The sequence below is a fragment of the Chrysochloris asiatica genome, unplaced genomic scaffold (genome assembly GCF_000296735.1).
Source record: "Chrysochloris asiatica unplaced genomic scaffold, ChrAsi1.0 scaffold00128, whole genome shotgun sequence".
NCBI classification, from domain to species: Eukaryota; Metazoa; Chordata; class Mammalia; order Afrosoricida; family Chrysochloridae; genus Chrysochloris; species Chrysochloris asiatica.
Genome location: NW_006408646.1, coordinates 4,179,643 through 4,196,991, shown reverse-complemented (window position 1 = coordinate 4,196,991; position 17,349 = coordinate 4,179,643). Strand labels below are relative to the sequence as shown.

The 17,349-nt window shown below is 42.2% G+C and overlaps 1 protein-coding gene across 1 annotated transcript in view; it reads left to right on the top strand.

The window, feature by feature from the left end:
- The window catches only part of TTC28 (tetratricopeptide repeat domain 28), an 812,316-nt gene that overhangs the window by 626,754 nt on the left and 168,213 nt on the right, over nt 1-17,349 (top strand). The window contains exon 6 of the mRNA XM_006869297.1: nt 7,766-8,273. Coding sequence (XP_006869359.1) covers nt 7,766-8,273 — 508 coding nt within the window. The remainder of the gene's footprint in view (nt 1-7,765; nt 8,274-17,349) is intronic.

The following is a 17,349-nucleotide window of genomic DNA, read 5'->3' as shown; positions in this document are numbered from 1 at the left end:
CACAAATTCCCCCAGCTGTGAGCCTTCCAACCTTCTAAGTATTCCTTTATATGTGGTTCAGAGTTCTGGGACCATCCCCTGAACCTGCTTGGGTGGGTATTTTGTGTTGTTGTTGGCGGAGCTCTCTGCTACAAGTCCACCCGATCCGCCATCTTGTTTGTTCTCTCTCTGCCCATTTTTAAAATTGGATTGTTTGTCTTATTTTTGTTGAGATGTTGACATTTTCTATAAATTTTAGCAATTAGTTCCTTGTTGGATATGTTATTGTCAAATATTTTTCCCATTCTGTAGGTTCTCTTTCAATTCTTTCAGAGAACTCTTTGTATGTGCATAAATATTTAATTTTTAGAAGGTCCCAGTCATCTGGTTTATCTTCTGCTGTTTGTGTATTTTGGGTTGTGTTTGGTGGTCTGTTTATGCCATTAATTAAGACCCCTAATTGATAATCTTTATAATTTTAGGTTTTCCATATAGGTTTTTAGTTATTGTGAGTTCATTTTTTTATATAAGGTGAGGTCTTGTTTTACCTTCCTGCAAATGAATATCCATTTTTGTCAACATTTGTGAAAGAGGCTATCTTTGCATGAGCTGAATGTGGGACCCTAAGCAGAGAAGCAGGAACACCAGAGGTGGAAGCAGAGGTGATAACATGGACAGATAGAGCAGCTGAGGACTCTAGACTCATGGAAAGACAAAGGCTGTGTGATTGCAGCCAGGAGATTGGCTTCCAGAATATGCCCAGTGGTTGTTTAAATGATTATGTATCCCTGAGTGTTTTTTCTATACATGTGCTTGAGGGTAGACACACATTGACATAGGTGATGGGGCAGGCGATATACAACTGGAGGGAGGTTGGCAGAGGAAAGATGGGGGTGGTGGGAGACACAGGGAGGAATGCAGTGGTTGAAATGAATAGAGGTAAATGCTGTTAACTGTTGGTGCATGGAGAGGATTGCAACTGTATAATGAAGCAAAGTATATGATTTGTTGAATGTGAAACTGATGGTCTGCTCTGTAAACTTTCACTCAATTCACAATAAAAAGTTTTAAAAAAAATAAAAAAGAGGTTATCTTTTCCCGTTTAATGGATTTTGACCCTTTAATTAAGATGAATTTTCCTTTGTTGTTGTTGTTAGGTGCTACTGAATTGCTTCCAACTCATAGCATCCTGTGCACAACAGACATAATAAAACTCCCTAGTCCTGTGCCATCTTCACAATCATTTTTATGCTTGAGCCCATTGCTGCTGCCACTGTGTCAGTCCAGCTCATTGGGAGCCTCCCTCTTTTTCGCTGTCCCTTCACTTTACCAAGCATGACGTCCTTCTCCAGGGACTGGCCCCTCCTGATAATATATCCAAAGCATGAGAGAGAGTCTCACTATCCTGACTTCTAAGGAGCATTCTGACTATACTTCTTCCGAGACAAATTGGTTTGTTCTTCTAGAAGTCCATGGTATTTTAAATATTTTTCTCCAACACCATAACTCAAATGCATCAATTCTTCTAAGGTCTTCCTTATTCACTGTCCAACTTCCACATGCCTATAAGGCTGTTGGAAATATATAGCTTAGGTCAGGCACACCTTAGTCCTCAAACTGACATCTTAGCTCTTAAAAACTTTAAAGAGGTCCTCTGAGACCTGTCCACCCTGGGTGACCCTGCTGGTCATTAAAATACCTGTGGCATAGCGTCCAACATCACAGCAGCACAACATCACAGTATGACTAACTGACAGACGAGTGGTCAAGTCCATAAGTGGATGGATTTATTTCTGGGCTCTCAATTCTGTTCCGTTGGTTTATTTTTCTGTTGTTGTACCAGGCTGTTTTGACTACTGTAGTTGTATAATAGGTTTTAAAACCAGGAAGCATAAGACCTCCTTATTTATTCTTCTGCTTCAGTTGTGCATGGCTTATTTAGGATCTCTTTGCTTTTCATACAAAGTTAGTGTTTAGTTTTTCCATCTCCCTAAAGAATGTTCATGGAATCTGGATTGGGATTGCATTCTATCTGTAGATTGCTTTAGGTAGTATTGACATTTTCACATGCTAACTCTTCCAGTTCATGAGCATAACATATTTTGCCATTTATATAGGTCTCTTTTAGTTTCTTGTAGTAATGTTTGTAGCTTTCTTTTTTTAAATCTTTTTTTATCTCTGATTAGGCTTATTCCTAAGTATTTTGTCTATTTGGGGGCTGTTGTAAACACTGACTTATTTTCTTTTGGCAGTTTGTTGTTGTTGTTGTTATAAAGGAATCCGACTGATCTTATTGATTTTGAACCCTAAGGTTTTGCTAAATCTTTCTATTAGTTCCAGTTTTCTTCTTGAGATGGTCTCTGGAATTTTCTATGTATTGCATCATCATCTGCACATAGGGGCAATTTTACTTCTTCCTTAGCAATGTGGATGCCTTTTATATTTCTCTCTGGACTTACTGTCCAGACTAGGACTTTCAGTACAGTGTTAAGTAGGAGTAGTGATAGAGGGCATCCTTGTCTGGTTTCATTTGTAGGAGAATGCTCTCAGTCTCCTTCCGTTGCGAATAATGTTGGCTGTTGGTTTTGTACATGTTGTTGTTGTTGTTGTTAAGTGCCATCGAGTCGGGTCCGACCCATAGCGACCCTGTACAGGGTTTCCTAGGGTGTAAATCTTTACGGGAGTACATATTCCCTTAAATATGCTGAGGAATGTCCCTTCTCTTCCTACTTTGCAGAGATTTTTAAAAACAGGAATGGGTGTTGGATTTTATCAAATGGTCTTTCAGCATCAGCTGACATGATCATGTGATTTATTTCCTTTATTTATTTACTTTAACATAGTGGTTTATATTGATTGTTTTTCTAATGTTGTATACCTGGTATGAATCCCACTTGGCCTTGAAGCCTAAATCTGTCTTAAAGTTGAATTTGTATAGAAGTCAAAACAGTTAGATGCAGTTCGTATCTAACATCAGTTACTCAAATGTTTGTCTTAGTATATGCTATCTAATGTACCTTTGTATGCTTAAAAAAATTAAAGAAATACTTGTAGCTATATTAAAACATCTTTAACATCACACTGCAGTAATAATTATTAGAATAACAATGTTTTGATAGATGTCACTGAGATAGGCGGAAGTAGAGTAGGAATCACCTGATCATTGCAGGTCAGTGTGGTGTGGTGGGGTCAGGGGACTATGCAGCTGGGCAAGGGAATTCAGAACTCTGTGGACCATCGAGTATCTTGAGCCATGATGAACCAGGCAGCAACACGTCATTTCCTCCTAGCATTGACCCAGGGGCCCAGGAGGGAGATGGAAGTCTTTACAGGGGTGGGTACCTAAGTCCAATGTTTGTAACTTGGGGACTGTCTGTACCCATTAAGGCACTATCAGGTATTATAATTTCCATTTTACAAACAAGGAAACTGAGGCCTTAAGACATTACATACTTTGTACAAGATGACGAGTTATTGTTTGAGCCCATGCATGCCTGGTTCCAGAGCACATCCACATTTTCCTCCACTCCTCTTACCTCCCAGGTTATGAGTGGTTGAACCAGATCATGGATTCATGGGCCCTGAACTATCAGGGGATACTTGTGGAACTGGGGCAGTAAAGAAGAAAAGCAGATTTTCTGGGACTAGCTACCGGTACTAAGAGCATCTTCAGCCTAAAGCTCATCAATTTAATATAGTTTGAGCGTTTTAAATGTCTCTCTCATTTCTCAAACTAAAAACTCTGAAAGGTGATTTCAGGAAAGATGAGTATATTTCCTACTCTAGCTCCATGTCCCATGAAACTGACCTGTCAAAAGCAGTTCTGCAAATATTCAGGAAACAGAACCAGGGGTAACCTACTGGAAACTATGCTTTAGCAAATACACAAGCCATTTATATGTAGCAGAAAGAGAAGCACATTGTCTTGCTCCAGCCAGATAGTTTGTTCTCGTAACTGTTTGCATTTTAGTATTCAAATACAGATGTTCCAGAATGCTTCCATTGTGGGCAGCAGCTGCTGCTATTCTAGCACAAAACTCTCTGAGAGATTAATACACAAAAGCAGTGTGAACTTCGCTGGCAAGTACAGCATCTGCTTGAGGTGGGGCCTGCGATTCCCCGTAGATAGAATCTTCAGATTCTCATTAACAGCCTGAAACCATGTTTCAGATCTCAGCTTATTCTACAAGAACAGGGACAAAGACAAGTGAATAATTTGTAATTCACTTAGCTGATAAATACTATCACATGTTATTTGCCCACAGGCTGTAAAACACCGGACTGTATTTCCTGTGGCAACTGTAAGGAATATAGATGTTTGGTCTTAAGACTGATGTTTTGAGTTACCATCTTCCGCTTGGTGTAACAGAGCTCAGCAAGGCCAGCTTGCACTCATAAACCATCCATCCACAATTTAGCCATGCATTCCGAGAGTGCTTTACAGTTTACAAAGGGCCCTCACAGACACTGTTTCATCTGACCCCAGCCCAGCTCTGTGAAGTCTGGATAGTATTCTCATCAGCAATGTTGTGCAAACAGAGAAAGAGGAGGGTGACAAAGTGAAATGCCATTCCACAATCAGTAAATCCTGTTCCACTCTTAGACTGCATCAAGCTGCCTCTTGAATTTCAGAGGCTATGGCAGGAGCATCATAAATCACATCATTGTTTCTAGAGATGCTGGTTTCCAGGATGCCCGCCACAAGCAGATCCAGCTGACAATACTGCCTGGTAACAGAAGGAAGCCAGGGATGAGCTAGTACAATCAGTCTTCTTCTCTCCCCTGCAGCCACCAGGGAAATGTTCAAATTTTCCCTTTCCTTCTGTTTAGTGTGCTTCAGAAACTGAGTGCCTCTGTCTCCTTGGCTTTCCAAGAAGTGAACAACCAGAGGCAGAAACTCCCAGGACTGTCATTTGGAGTTACCTATAAGCCAGAGCCCCTAGAACAGTGCTTCCTGGGGCACTGTGTGAGTTGAGACTTATAAACCCAACCCCTGCAGTACCCAAGGGCTCATTGCCTACACCAGATCTATTTGGAACCATCTAGTGAATTATTAAGGAGCTCTGGTAGTGTAGTGGTTATGAATCTGGCTGCAAACTGCAAGGTCAGCAGTTTGAAACTACCAGCCATTCTGCGGGAGAAAGATGAGGCTTTCTGCTCCCGTAAAGATTTACAGCCTCGGAAACCCTGTACAGGGTCGCTATGAGTCGGAACCGACTCCACGGCACATCACAACAACAAATGAATTATTGATGGTTTGCACATTTGCTAGAGGCTCATGACTGGGTTAGAAAACACTCCGTTTCTGGCTTGCTGCTGGAGACAGAAACATCTGAGTGGAAACTGAGGCTCAGAGAGAGAGCTAGTCAAGGGCTGTATGGTTCTGATGGTATGTCTACCCCTTAGCTATACTTGTGCCCTTGGGGAAGAGCCTGTACAAGGGGGTTTCAAAAAGTTCATCAGCAAATTCCTTTAGTTTTCCATTTTGCTTGTCCATGAGCATTCAAGCTCACCAGCTGCTCCTTGGAAACCCTATACAGGGCCGCTGTGGGTCGGAACTGACTCGTCAGCCCTTAACAACAACATGTTCTACTTTGAAGGCAACAAAGGTCTGTGGACTGCATCCCAGCCCAGCTTGCAGGGAACAAGATCCCCAAAAGGTGAGGTGGGAAGGGCCATGCACTGAAGCAGAAGAAAGAGGTGATTCCCAGGGGCTGCAGCCAAAGAGTAAAGGATTGTCAACAGGGGTTCAGAGGGCAGGGCAGGAAGCAAATGAGGGGACAGGAAAATGGCCCATGTCCAGTGTCCTACCCGATAGTCCCAGAGAGGCTGCCAGGAGGGAACCTGGGGCCTGTACCCATCCATGAGGCATGCTCTCAGATGGCATCACCACTGCGCCTGCCACAGTCACACCACTCCAGCCTTGTGACTTCCCTGGGAATGGATTCTGCTCTCCACCACTCAGAAAAAATCAACAACAACAGAGTACATTTCTAGGCATTTATTTCTTCTCTATTTAAATCTTGTGTTGGAACATCTGTGAAATGAAAAAGAAAAGAAAAAAGGCAACTTAAAAATACGCTATTTGCAAGCACCATAAAGATGGTCATTCTTCACTTATTTTGATCAAGGACTGCTGTTTCACAGGCGAAGAAATAAGGTAGCAAATCACTCACATCTATAAAATATTTATAAAAGTGTTCTGAAGCGCACAGACGTAGACTGCATCTCATAAAGAAAGGCCGTACTCTTTACACTGTAGCCCGGGGCCCTTGGGAAGATCACTTACCTGCTTGTGACAGCCCACACACCCTTTGTTCTGCCAGGGCCCCATGTTCACCTTAGGAAGAGAGAGAACATGAACAACAGGCTATGTGGTTGTCACTGAAGAAACAATATGATGAGAGGCCGGCAAGCCTCCAACCTTTAGAATCAGAAGAGCAGAAAGGGTACAGCATAATTCCCCTTTTACATCTCTGCAGAAAAGTTAGAAACTGAAGACTAGACTCTAGGGCTGTGTACTGGGTGAGATTCTAGAACCTGTGTTGGCATCTTTGTTATGTTTATTATTCTTACTTGGCTCACTACACTTATATAGAACTTTTTTGATTAAGACCTTTAGGTCACAAAGGGTCCCTGTACTCTTCTTTAAGGAGCACTGGTGGTGGTGCAGGATAAGCAGCGGACTGCTAACTGCAAGGACAGCAGTTCAAACCCATCAGCTGCTGCATGAGACAAGATGAGGCTGTCTATTCCCATAAAGATTTACAGTCTCAGAAACACTATATAGGGATGCTGTGAATTGGAACTTGACTCATTGGCAGTGGGTTTGGTTTGGGTGGCACTGTGGATTAGGCATTGGGCAGGGTCAGTGGTTCAAACCCACCAGCTGCTCTGAGGGAGAAAGAAGAAGCTATCTGCTCCCATAAAGAGTAACTATCTTTGAAATCTTATATAGGATCTCTATGAATCAAAATCAGCTTGATGGCTGTGGGTAGATTCTCTTCTTTGAGCTAAGAATGGATGAGTAGCAAGCAGTGGGAAGGGTCTAGAAAGGACAGCATCAAGAAAAGCTAGGATCAGAAGATCTTGACAAGAAAGTTCAGTTTGAAGCACCAGTGTAAGCCCAAGAAGGAACGGTGGGTTTTAATGGAGATCACACCCCATTCAAAAGTCTAGTGTGCAACTCATCTGTTCTTCTCCTTGGGGACTAATCCTATTCAGTAGCCAGCACTGATGAAGCCACATTGGGGTCACAAAAGTATCAGTCAGCAGTGTACGTCTCTCCACAATCATCAGTATGTCCATTTGCTTTGGGAGAAAACAAGTATAGAGCTAATGCCCAAGAAGGCCAAAGCCAACCCCTGTTCTCTCTTTTGAATTTCTATGTGCTTTTGAAAGTAGTCATTTGTTTCGATTTTTTCCTCAGCATGTTTTTATATTACAGAGGTTAATAGGTGTCCACAGAGATAGGGTACCTTAATTCATTTCAGAAATGGGAAAGCATCTTTACACTAAGATGTTGCTTATATAGAATACATCATGTTTTGCTGAGATGAGGCAGTGCAAGCTGCTGATGAGTATACCATTGTCTTTGTGAGGCACTTGCTATTTGGATGTGCTCTTTATCCATTCTGTAGAAGTCTGTGTGCCACTGATAGAAACACCCTTAGGAATCAGATTGCGTAGTTCCAGGCAGACACCCATAACATTGTTATCTGTTGAAACAAACCCAAAGCCCTTCTCTGATGTGCTTCTATTTCTCTGCCTAATCCTTTCCCCACAGGCAGCTTCGTCAGCCCTGAGCAGTCTGGGTCACGTGTACACGGCCATTGGAGACTACCCGAATGCCCTGGCCAGTCACAAGCAGTGTGTGCTCCTCGCCAAGCAATCCAAAGATGAACTTTCAGAAGCCCGGGAGCTCGGCAATATGGGCGCCGTGTACATCGCCATGGGTGACTTTGAGAATGCCGTGCAGTGCCACGAGCAGCACCTGAAGATCGCCAAGGACCTGGGCAACAAGCGAGAAGAGGCCCGGGCCTACAGCAACCTGGGCAGTGCCTACCACTACCGGCGGAACTTTGACAAGGCCATGTCTTACCACAACTACGTGCTGGAGCTGGCCCAGGAGTTGATGGAGAAGGCCATTGAGATGCGGGCCTATGCTGGCCTGGGCCACGCTGCCAGGTGCATGCAGGATTTGGAGAGAGCCAAGCAGTACCACGAGCAGCAGCTGGGCATTGCTGAGACTCTCAAGGACCGGGCTGCAGAGGGGCGAGCATCCTCCAACCTGGGTAAGAACAGGGTTGCCAGCTAGGTCCAGGGCCAGTGCTGTGGACTAGAAACAGCTGGGATCACCCTCTGCCTTTTGCAGGCATCTGTGTGTTTGTATTCACTAGCCTTTCCCCACTGTGTATGTTGTATGTTTCCTTCAGAAACATTTCCTTGGAGCCTGCCTGCTCTAACTCACACTATTCTTCCTGTCATCAGAGTCCTCTGAGGGATTAGAACTCTGAAAGCCTGAAAAAACAAAGCAACCCAACCTTTTAATCTGTCCAGAGAGAAAGGCCACCGGGTTTATCTAATTAGAGAGCAGGGGAATGAAATGAGGCTAGAAAGCTATGGTTGCTTACAATGAAAGGGAAGCTCCTCAGAACCATCAGTGGAAGGGAATTTTAAAGGGTTTTGATTGAAAGGGATTTCTTTACTTGATAAATTTAACCCCACAGGAAATATGTGTGTATGTGTGTTTCTCAAAACTGTGACATCACAAATTATATTGATCGGTTTAGTATATAAATGCAAAATTATCTTTGTGAAAGATCTGCTTAAATAACATCAAATTGCATCCACAGTTTTGTGGTATATAGTATTCCATGACAAGTAAGAAATTTAGTAATTTGGGAGAGAGTTTCAGTGTAATGACAAGAGACAATAAGTAATTGGTAACTTGAGCTGCCTTTAGAAGAGCCTGTTATGTGGCTAATCATAATGCATGGAAAGTGCAGGTGTGTTTGGAAGTATGATCTGAACTCATCCTTGTGCCCCAGAGTCCCAGATTGGATTTTAGCATAGGGAGAGGACAAGGAATAGGTGGCCTTGTTGGTATTCCTGTATACTTATCAGGTACACCTGTATACTTAGCAGAACATACAACTCAGTTTCCTTCTCCCATGTGACCTACCAAGCCAAAACACATACATCTCATTTATATTTTAGCACTGCCCCTCCCTCCCCTCTCTCCTTGGTGCTCATCTTATCCATATGTTTTTTTGAGTACAGTTGTTAGAGAAAGCCTTGCATATCCCTAAAGATGCTCTGAAGATCGGTATGATAAGAATGAGAGTTTAGAGAGATAGGAACCATAGGAATAAGCTCTTAGCATCATGTATTCATTCGTGGTCATACTAGTGTTAATTGAATCTTTACTATATTCTTGAAGCTCAGATGGTTACTTAAAGAGATATGGAAACTTACAAAAAAATTATTGCCCCTCCAAGAGCTTATGCTTTTGTTGAGAAAATCAGACCAATCTGTAAGACAACAGTGACCTGCCCATGAGTTGGTTCCGACTCATAGCAAGCCTGTGTAGGGTTTCCGAGGAGCTGCTGGTGGGTTTGAACATGCCAGCCTTGTAGTTCGCAGTCCACCGCTTATCCTGCAGCACCACACCAGTACCTGTAGGAATGTTAATGATGGGAATCCTAGAAGGGAGACCCTGAGGTCTGTGAATAGCCTGGAAAGCTTCCTGGAGGAGGTTAGATCCAGGTGGAACTGAAGACTAGGTGAGATTTTGTCAAGAATAGAATGTCATTGATGGAATATGAAAGTGTGAAAGAAGGTTCTAAAAATAAGAGCTTGGCACATCTAAAGGATGCCGTTTGATATTGTCTCATCTATTACCGAGGCTTTGTTTATTGATGTACCTTTTCTCTGTATTCCTCAAATTTAGTGTGTCTTCAAGTTCACTAACTCCTCTGCTATCTGCAATCTGCTGCTAAACTCTGCTAGTGATGAGAGTTCCCCAATACCACCTCACTTTTGACACCAATTCCAAATTCACGAGTCCCCAAGACCACCCTCAGGTTTGATCATTTGCTAGAAGGATGCACATAACTGACAGTTTGTATACTCACAGCCAAGGAAGGAACACAGAGGGCAGAGTCCAAGAGTGCTCCAAGTGTGAAGTTTCCACTTGTCTTCCCATTGGAGTCATGCAAAGCATTAACTCTTCCTCTCAGAAATGCTGGTGCCAATCTGCACAGAGCACTGCCAACCAGGAATGCTCACCCAGCCTTAGCTTCCAAAGTTTATTGGGAATCGCGCATGTGAACATGGTTGACAGTTCATGTGGTTGACCTTAGTTTCCAGTTGCTCCAGAAGCTCAGCTGATACCATGTGGTCCACAGCCTCCACAATAAATCCCACTGTTAGAAGAGAAAAGCTGGCATGGCCTATGGCTCCCATATAAACAGACACTCTTAGCTTACCAGGACGTCCCGAGGGCTTAGAGATAGATGATTTCCCAGGAGCTGAGGACAAAGGCTATACCTCTCTTTGGGCAAGGTTAACTCTTTACTACACAAATGCATTTTTCTTTTTCATTTCCAATATAGAACTTTTTTCTTTCTAGCTCCAAAATTTCCATTTTCATTTTTTTCCTAGGCTTGGTTTATTTATTACAAGTATATTTTCCTTTACGTGTTGTTATTGTTGTTAAGTGCCCTCAAGCTGGTTCTGACTCAAAGTGACCCTGGATAGGATTTCTAAGACTTTAAATCTTTGCTAGAGCAAAAAGCCTCATCTTTCTCCCACTTCCTTTACATAGCTGAGCCTAACCCTGTATACAGAGTGGGTGGGAATGATCCTTGCTGTAAAGATTCATTCCCTCTTTTAAGCTACTACATCCATATGTATAGGTCAAGTTCATCAAATTGTAGCAGATTATACTTTTTTCCTCTTTCTTCCTCTAGTCGAGTTCTGATCATCCAGCCTTTGAAGCTAGGTCCAGTGAGTAATATCTAGAAGTATGGGCGTTCTTATACATCTCCCCTCACTTCATATCAACTGGATGCTTCACTCTCTGCTCTAGTCCTCTGTGGCCATGTCCCTGTCCCTTGGCTCAGGAGTCCCCAGGTCTCGCTATACTGCTGGCCAACCAGGTCTCAATCCAGGTTGACAGGAGTCTATTGAATGTAGTCAGACTTAGCCCCGAGCTTCATTGCTGTTTTGCCCCCACTTCCCTTTATCAGTAGGCCAGCATGGTCACCAGAAAGATTATATGCCAGCTTGTGTATTCCTTTTGAGTTTTAGCCTTGGAAGGGGGTTTGCCCTGAGGGAACTTGATTGCATGCCTTGATGGTTCCCCAGTGAACAACTTGCTTGTTCTTATAGTAATCAATCAGGCTGCCATTATTGTTTTGTTTTTGTTTTTTTTTCCTGCTGATTTTTCTTTCAAAAAGTATCTTCTGTTCCTCTTATCTGCTCTTGGCTGGTCTGCTTGTCTTTTCAAGTGGAAATTTCCCACCTCAGATGATTCTGAATGAGGATCAGGATTCCACCTGAGGTCTTATGCAATGCAAAGATTCCACAGGAAGCCTCTTTCACTGGGCAAGTTCTAGCCCCATTTTAGGTATTCCGACTAGTTATAAGCTGAAGACAGATGTACAAGCTTTCTATAGTGGTGTTTCTGGCTATTCTTTTCTCTCCCCAAGTGTGTGTTTTACAATAGTAGGCAAGGGAAACCAGGAGCCTCATAAGACAGCCAAGCATCTTAACATTATTTCCCCTCTTTTACCCATTCAAACTATGCCTCAGTCCCTGTATCCCGGAACCCTGTTGTTCTGAGATTAAGCATGCATCACTGTTTATTAAGGTCACATTTTAATGTGTTGGATTTTTGTGGGTGTGTTTTTTTTAATAATTTTTTTTATAATTTGAGATTATATCTACATTGTGTCTACTGTATATGTTGTTGTTGTTATGTGCTGTGGAGTTGGGCCCGACTCATAGTGACCCTGTACAAGGTTTCCGAGGCTGTAAATCTTTACAGGAGCAGAAAGCCTCATCTTTGTCTCATGAAACAGCTGGTAGTATCGAACTGCTGACCTTGTGGTTCGCAGTCCAATTTGTAACTACTACCAGAGCGCCTTGTCTACTGTATATAGAGAGCTATTTTATAGTCTGGATTCGAATATGCTCATAATTTCTGAACATAATTAATATTGTTGTTGTCTTGCGAGGAAATCGACTTGGCTCAAATTCAAGCTCCCAGCTCAGTCTTCCCTGTGGTGGGTGGGTAGTGATGGTGTGCTGTTGAGTTGGTTCTGACTCACAACGACCCTGTATAGTTTATGATGCTGTAAATCTTTTATGGGAGCAGAGAGCCTTATCTTTCTCCCATGGAGTGGCTGGTAGATTCCAACTGCTGACCTTTCAGTTAGCAGCCCAACACGTAACCACTATGCTACCAGCAGCAGCAAAAATCTCTAGTCAGGTCTCTTTGCTTTAACCTGGTTGTGTATATTCTTCATTGCCAGCATATTCCAGGAGTGGGACAGATTTTGTCTGCAGAATTTAAGGCCTCTCTTGATGCTCACTCTGGCCTTTTTCCCTCTGGTTCTTTAGCCAGCAAGACTGTGTGTCTGTTTTCCTGAGTTTTAGCCTGACCATGTGGCACTAACTGGGGCTTGTCCCTCAGGTAGAAGAGAATTTGGAAAATGGGAAACTCATTCAGTGCTGCTCCCTTCTTCCAAGTCCCAGCCCCAGCCTCTCTATGGTTTCTTAATAGCTTGTTCTTCAGTGCCTTTAGCAAGGTTTTCTGGTGGTATTGTAGCTTAGGTGTTGGGCTGTTAACCACAGGGTCAGAAGTTCAAACCCACCTGCCACTCCATCGGAGAGAAAGATGATGCCTTGGAAAGCCTATGGGACAGTTCGGCTCTATCCTACAGGGTTGCCTTGAGTCAGAATTAACTCAAGGGCACTGAGTTTGGTTGGGTTTAAGAGGAGCCTTAAAGGAACAGTGATTTAGTGCTCTGTTGCTCACTGGAAGGTCAGCAATTCAAGCTTACCCCCTGCTCCATGCGAGGAAGATGTGTGGAAAACTGCTTCTATAAAAATTGCAGCCCTGGAAACCCTGTAGAGAAGTTCTATGTCCATGGTTTTTGTTTTTGTTCAAAGTTTATAGCTGTTATCTACAAGAGACTTCATCTGAAAGGAGCTCTCTGCTCCTTTATTACTAGAAGCAGAATCCCTCCGATTTATTTTGAAACCACTGCAAGTCATCTTGTCCCTTGACAAAAGACCAACTGTAATCTCTTCCTGGCTGAGTTATCCATCCTTCAACAGTCTTCTATTTCCCCAATTATTAGGCAGCACTTGCCATACTTTATTAACTTTGCCTTCTTGAAACTCTCGCTTCTCTTGGTTTCTGTAATGTACCACTTCATAGATGTTCAAAAGCAGTACTTATAGTACAAAAACAGCATAGAATAGAAAAAAGAGGTTTGCCTCCTTACATTATTCCCTTCCCCTTGTCCTACTTCTCAAAGGTGCTGTGGGTTAATTGTTGGGCTGCTAACTACAAGGTCAGCAGTTCAAACCTACCAGCTGCTCCATGGGAGAAAGATGAGGCTGTCTGCTCTTATAAAGATTTATAGTCTCGGAAACCCTACATAGAGTCACTATGAGTCAGAAGCAACTTGATGGCAGTGGGTTTGGCTTTGCTTTTGGTTTTGGAAGAGTTTGGTGATAATCTTTTTTGCTATGAACATAAACGTATGCCAATGCAAACATATGCATTGTTGTTGCTGTTAAGTGTCAGAGAGTCTATTCTGACTCACAGCGACCCTGTTTAGGGTTCCCAAGGGGCAGCTGATGAGTTTGAGCCACTGACCTTCTGGTTGGCAGTCCAGTACTTATTTTACAGCAGAATACAATTGTGGAAATGGAATTAAAAGATAATGATTTTTTCCATGAACTTTGAAACCCCCTTATGTATGCTCCTCACATCGTTTATGCGAGGGGTCTTGGTGTGGCATTGTAAGATAAGCACTGGATTGCTAACTACAAGGTTGGAGGTTCAGACCCACCAGCTGCTTCTTAGAAACCTAGTACAGGGTCGCTATATAGAACCATGTGCTAGAACACACTTAACAACAACAAACACGTATATGAATGTGCACCTGTATGAGTGTAGACATTTACCTTTTTCCTGGCTTCGTAGCATTTCCTTCAGAGAGCGTTTTCCATCTCTGGTGTAGCTGCTTCTCTGAGTAGGGTCCCACACTCTACTCCCACTCTTCTCCCTTTATGGTCTCTGGGTCCTCTGCTCCTGGACTGCAGGATCAACTACTCCCCTCTTTTTGCTACAAAACCTCTACCTTTATAACAATCGCAGTCAGTCATGATAACAGTTACTTACTATTTAACCACAAGAACCTTATCCCCATCTCCTTTCACCAGCCCCATCTAGACAGGTTGAAAACCACTCAGTGGAGATTCTACCTTCCCCTGCACCCTCTGAAACTAAACTCCTTCTTGAAAACTTATAAGCCAGTCACTTCGTGCCTTTATAGTGCCCCCATTTTAGTAGCCAGTATCTAAGTTGCCCATCCTTATCAATGCTGTGTACAGAGGGGATGGGAATGATCCTTGCTGTGAAGATTACTTCCCTCTTGGTTGGTATATTAAGCTACTACATTCATAAGTATAGGTCAAGTTCATCAAATTGTAGTTAATTACACTTGTTTTTGTTATTAAAAAATTTTATTTATTTATTTATTTATTTATTTGCCTTTTCTTTCTTCCTCTAGTCAAGTTCTGATCATCCATCCATTGAAGCTAGCTCAAGTGGGTACTATCCAGCAGGTTAATTTTTAAGTTGATAATTTTCTATGGCTAACAAATGATGTTATAAATTTTAGCAGAAAAAAGATTCCCCACCTCTGATTTTGATTTTTTAAAAAGCTAGAGTAAATGGGATCCAGGTGTTTTTATTGACATTCGGAGCTTCCTGTGCGCCGCTGACGGTGAAGTGAACTGAGCTTGTGGAGATGAGAGAGGGAAAATGTCAAGATGACAATATAGATGGTCTTTGTCCTTTGGCATCTGGGATGCTTCAATATTTGCTATCCAGCTTTCATTTGTTTTTAAAAAAAAAAAAAAATGATTTAGACTCTGCAGTTTTCATATGAACAGAAAATTATTGGACTACTCCCTAAGCACATCTTCCTTGTGAAAATAATGTTATTCTAGACTAAACCCAAACTCAAAGCCACTGCCAACAAGTCATTTTATACCCTCAGCAACCCTGTATAGGGTTTCCAAGACTGTAAAACTTTATGGGAGCAGAAAGCCTCATCTTTCTCTTATGTAACAGTTGGTGGGTTTGAACTGCTGTTGACCTTGCAGTTAGCAGTCCAGTGCTTGTAAGGCTCAGTTAGTCTTCGCACTCCAATAATCACACATCTTATTCAACCAAGGAACCAGGCAGAAATTGAGAACCAGGCATCTCCATTTCAGATCAAACACAATTGAGAAAGTGAGAAAGGAGACAAGTAGAAGGATGATTGATCTCATTCCTTCCTTCCTTTGACTTTAGGATGAAGGCTACCAGCTAGTTTGCCACATAGCCCTGGAATCTATGCAGATTAGGAGCTACTTCCTACTCACATCTGTTGTCAGGGCTGTTTTGGTTTCTAGTTTAAGGTCAAATCCAACAGATGGGACATGCTTTCTATGCATGTGTAGTTCAGATATCTAGTTATGCAAATATATGGGGACTCATAGACAATTGAACATAGCTGTCCCTTTTGAATCAGAAAGATGTTTTAGATCTAGAACTTAGCCTACTTAGGAAGGAAAAGGACTAGGACTAGTGTTCATTAACTCATTTGTTCACATACTCATTCACTCTTTCCCACAGCAAATCTCTATGAAATATTCATCATGTGATAGGCACTGTGTGATCACTTCATAAACAAAGTCAACATAGTTCCTGCCTCCATGGAGCTCTCAGGTTTTCATTCTGCAAACATCGGTTGAGATCTGCTGAGTCACATTTATATTTGTTTCTGCGCTTAATTACCACCCCTAACCTTTGAAAAAGAGAGATGAACTGATTCATTGATTTTACCAATGCAAAAACTAAGGCCCAGGTGAGTAAAAAAAAAAATTGATGCTTTTAGTCTCATGAGACTCAACGTATAAAAGACTTACTAATATCGCACATTTGGCCTTTTTTTTCCAGTGTCTTTGGACTATCCTAGAGACATGTGGGTAGTCCTGGTGTAGTGCTGTAGGATAAGCACTGGACTGCTAGCCACAATATTCACTGTTCAAATTCACCAGCCACTCCTTAGGAATCTTTAATAGGATCGCTGAGTCAGAACTGACTTGATGGCACTTAACAACAGCAACAGTAGAGACGTGGTGGAGTCAAAGTTTGGTAACAGGTGTAGTGAACAAACAACAGTCCTCTTATTTACCAATCACACAACCCACTACCATTGAGTTGATTTCAACTCAGAGTGACCCTCTATAGAGTTTCCAAGACTGTAAACCTTGATAGGAGCAGACATCCTTGTCTTTCTTCTGAGAAATAGCTGGTGATTTGAACCGCCAACCTTGTAGTTAGTAGCCTCTTGCCTAATCCACAGCACCACCGGTGTTTCTTATCAATAGTCACCAGAAATGGTGACTTTAATCTGTCCTAATTCTAGTCTCCAAGACACATTACCCCAAGACACATTACCTCAATAACTTTTATTTTAAATCACATTTAAAAGTTAACTTCTAGCAATTTGAATCAGAAATTCTGAATTCCCAAGAAAAGGTAGAATAATATTACACACTGTATATGTAATGCACACAGATACTCTTTATACCTGAAGAAGCCCCTTGGCACGTGAGTTAAACATTGGGCTGCTATACAAAAGGTCAGCAGTTCAAATCCACCAACTGCTACAGCCTTGGAAAACTGGAGCAGTTCTCCTCTGCCCTGTAGGGTTGGTGTGGGATTTTATAGATTAAATGCATATAATCATTTAATTGTAGATAGTAGTCATTTTTTACCAACTGTGTGTTTTGCAGTAGAAATCCTTAAAAATAACTTCTCAGGATGTTGAAGGCTCTGTGAGACCTCACGTAGAAGTTCCTGGTATAGCGAGTAAGGCATTATATTTGTGTTTGACAATACTCATCTGTTCCTCCAACAACCCTAGAGAGAAAGAATGATGATTCCATTTCACTGTTGAGGATCCCCAGACTAACGAACATTTGTGACTCACTTAAGAGTTAGAGGTAGAGCTGGAACTAGACTTCAGGTCTCTGGCTCACGTTCCCACTGGTGAAGTAGGTCTGAATGGAAGT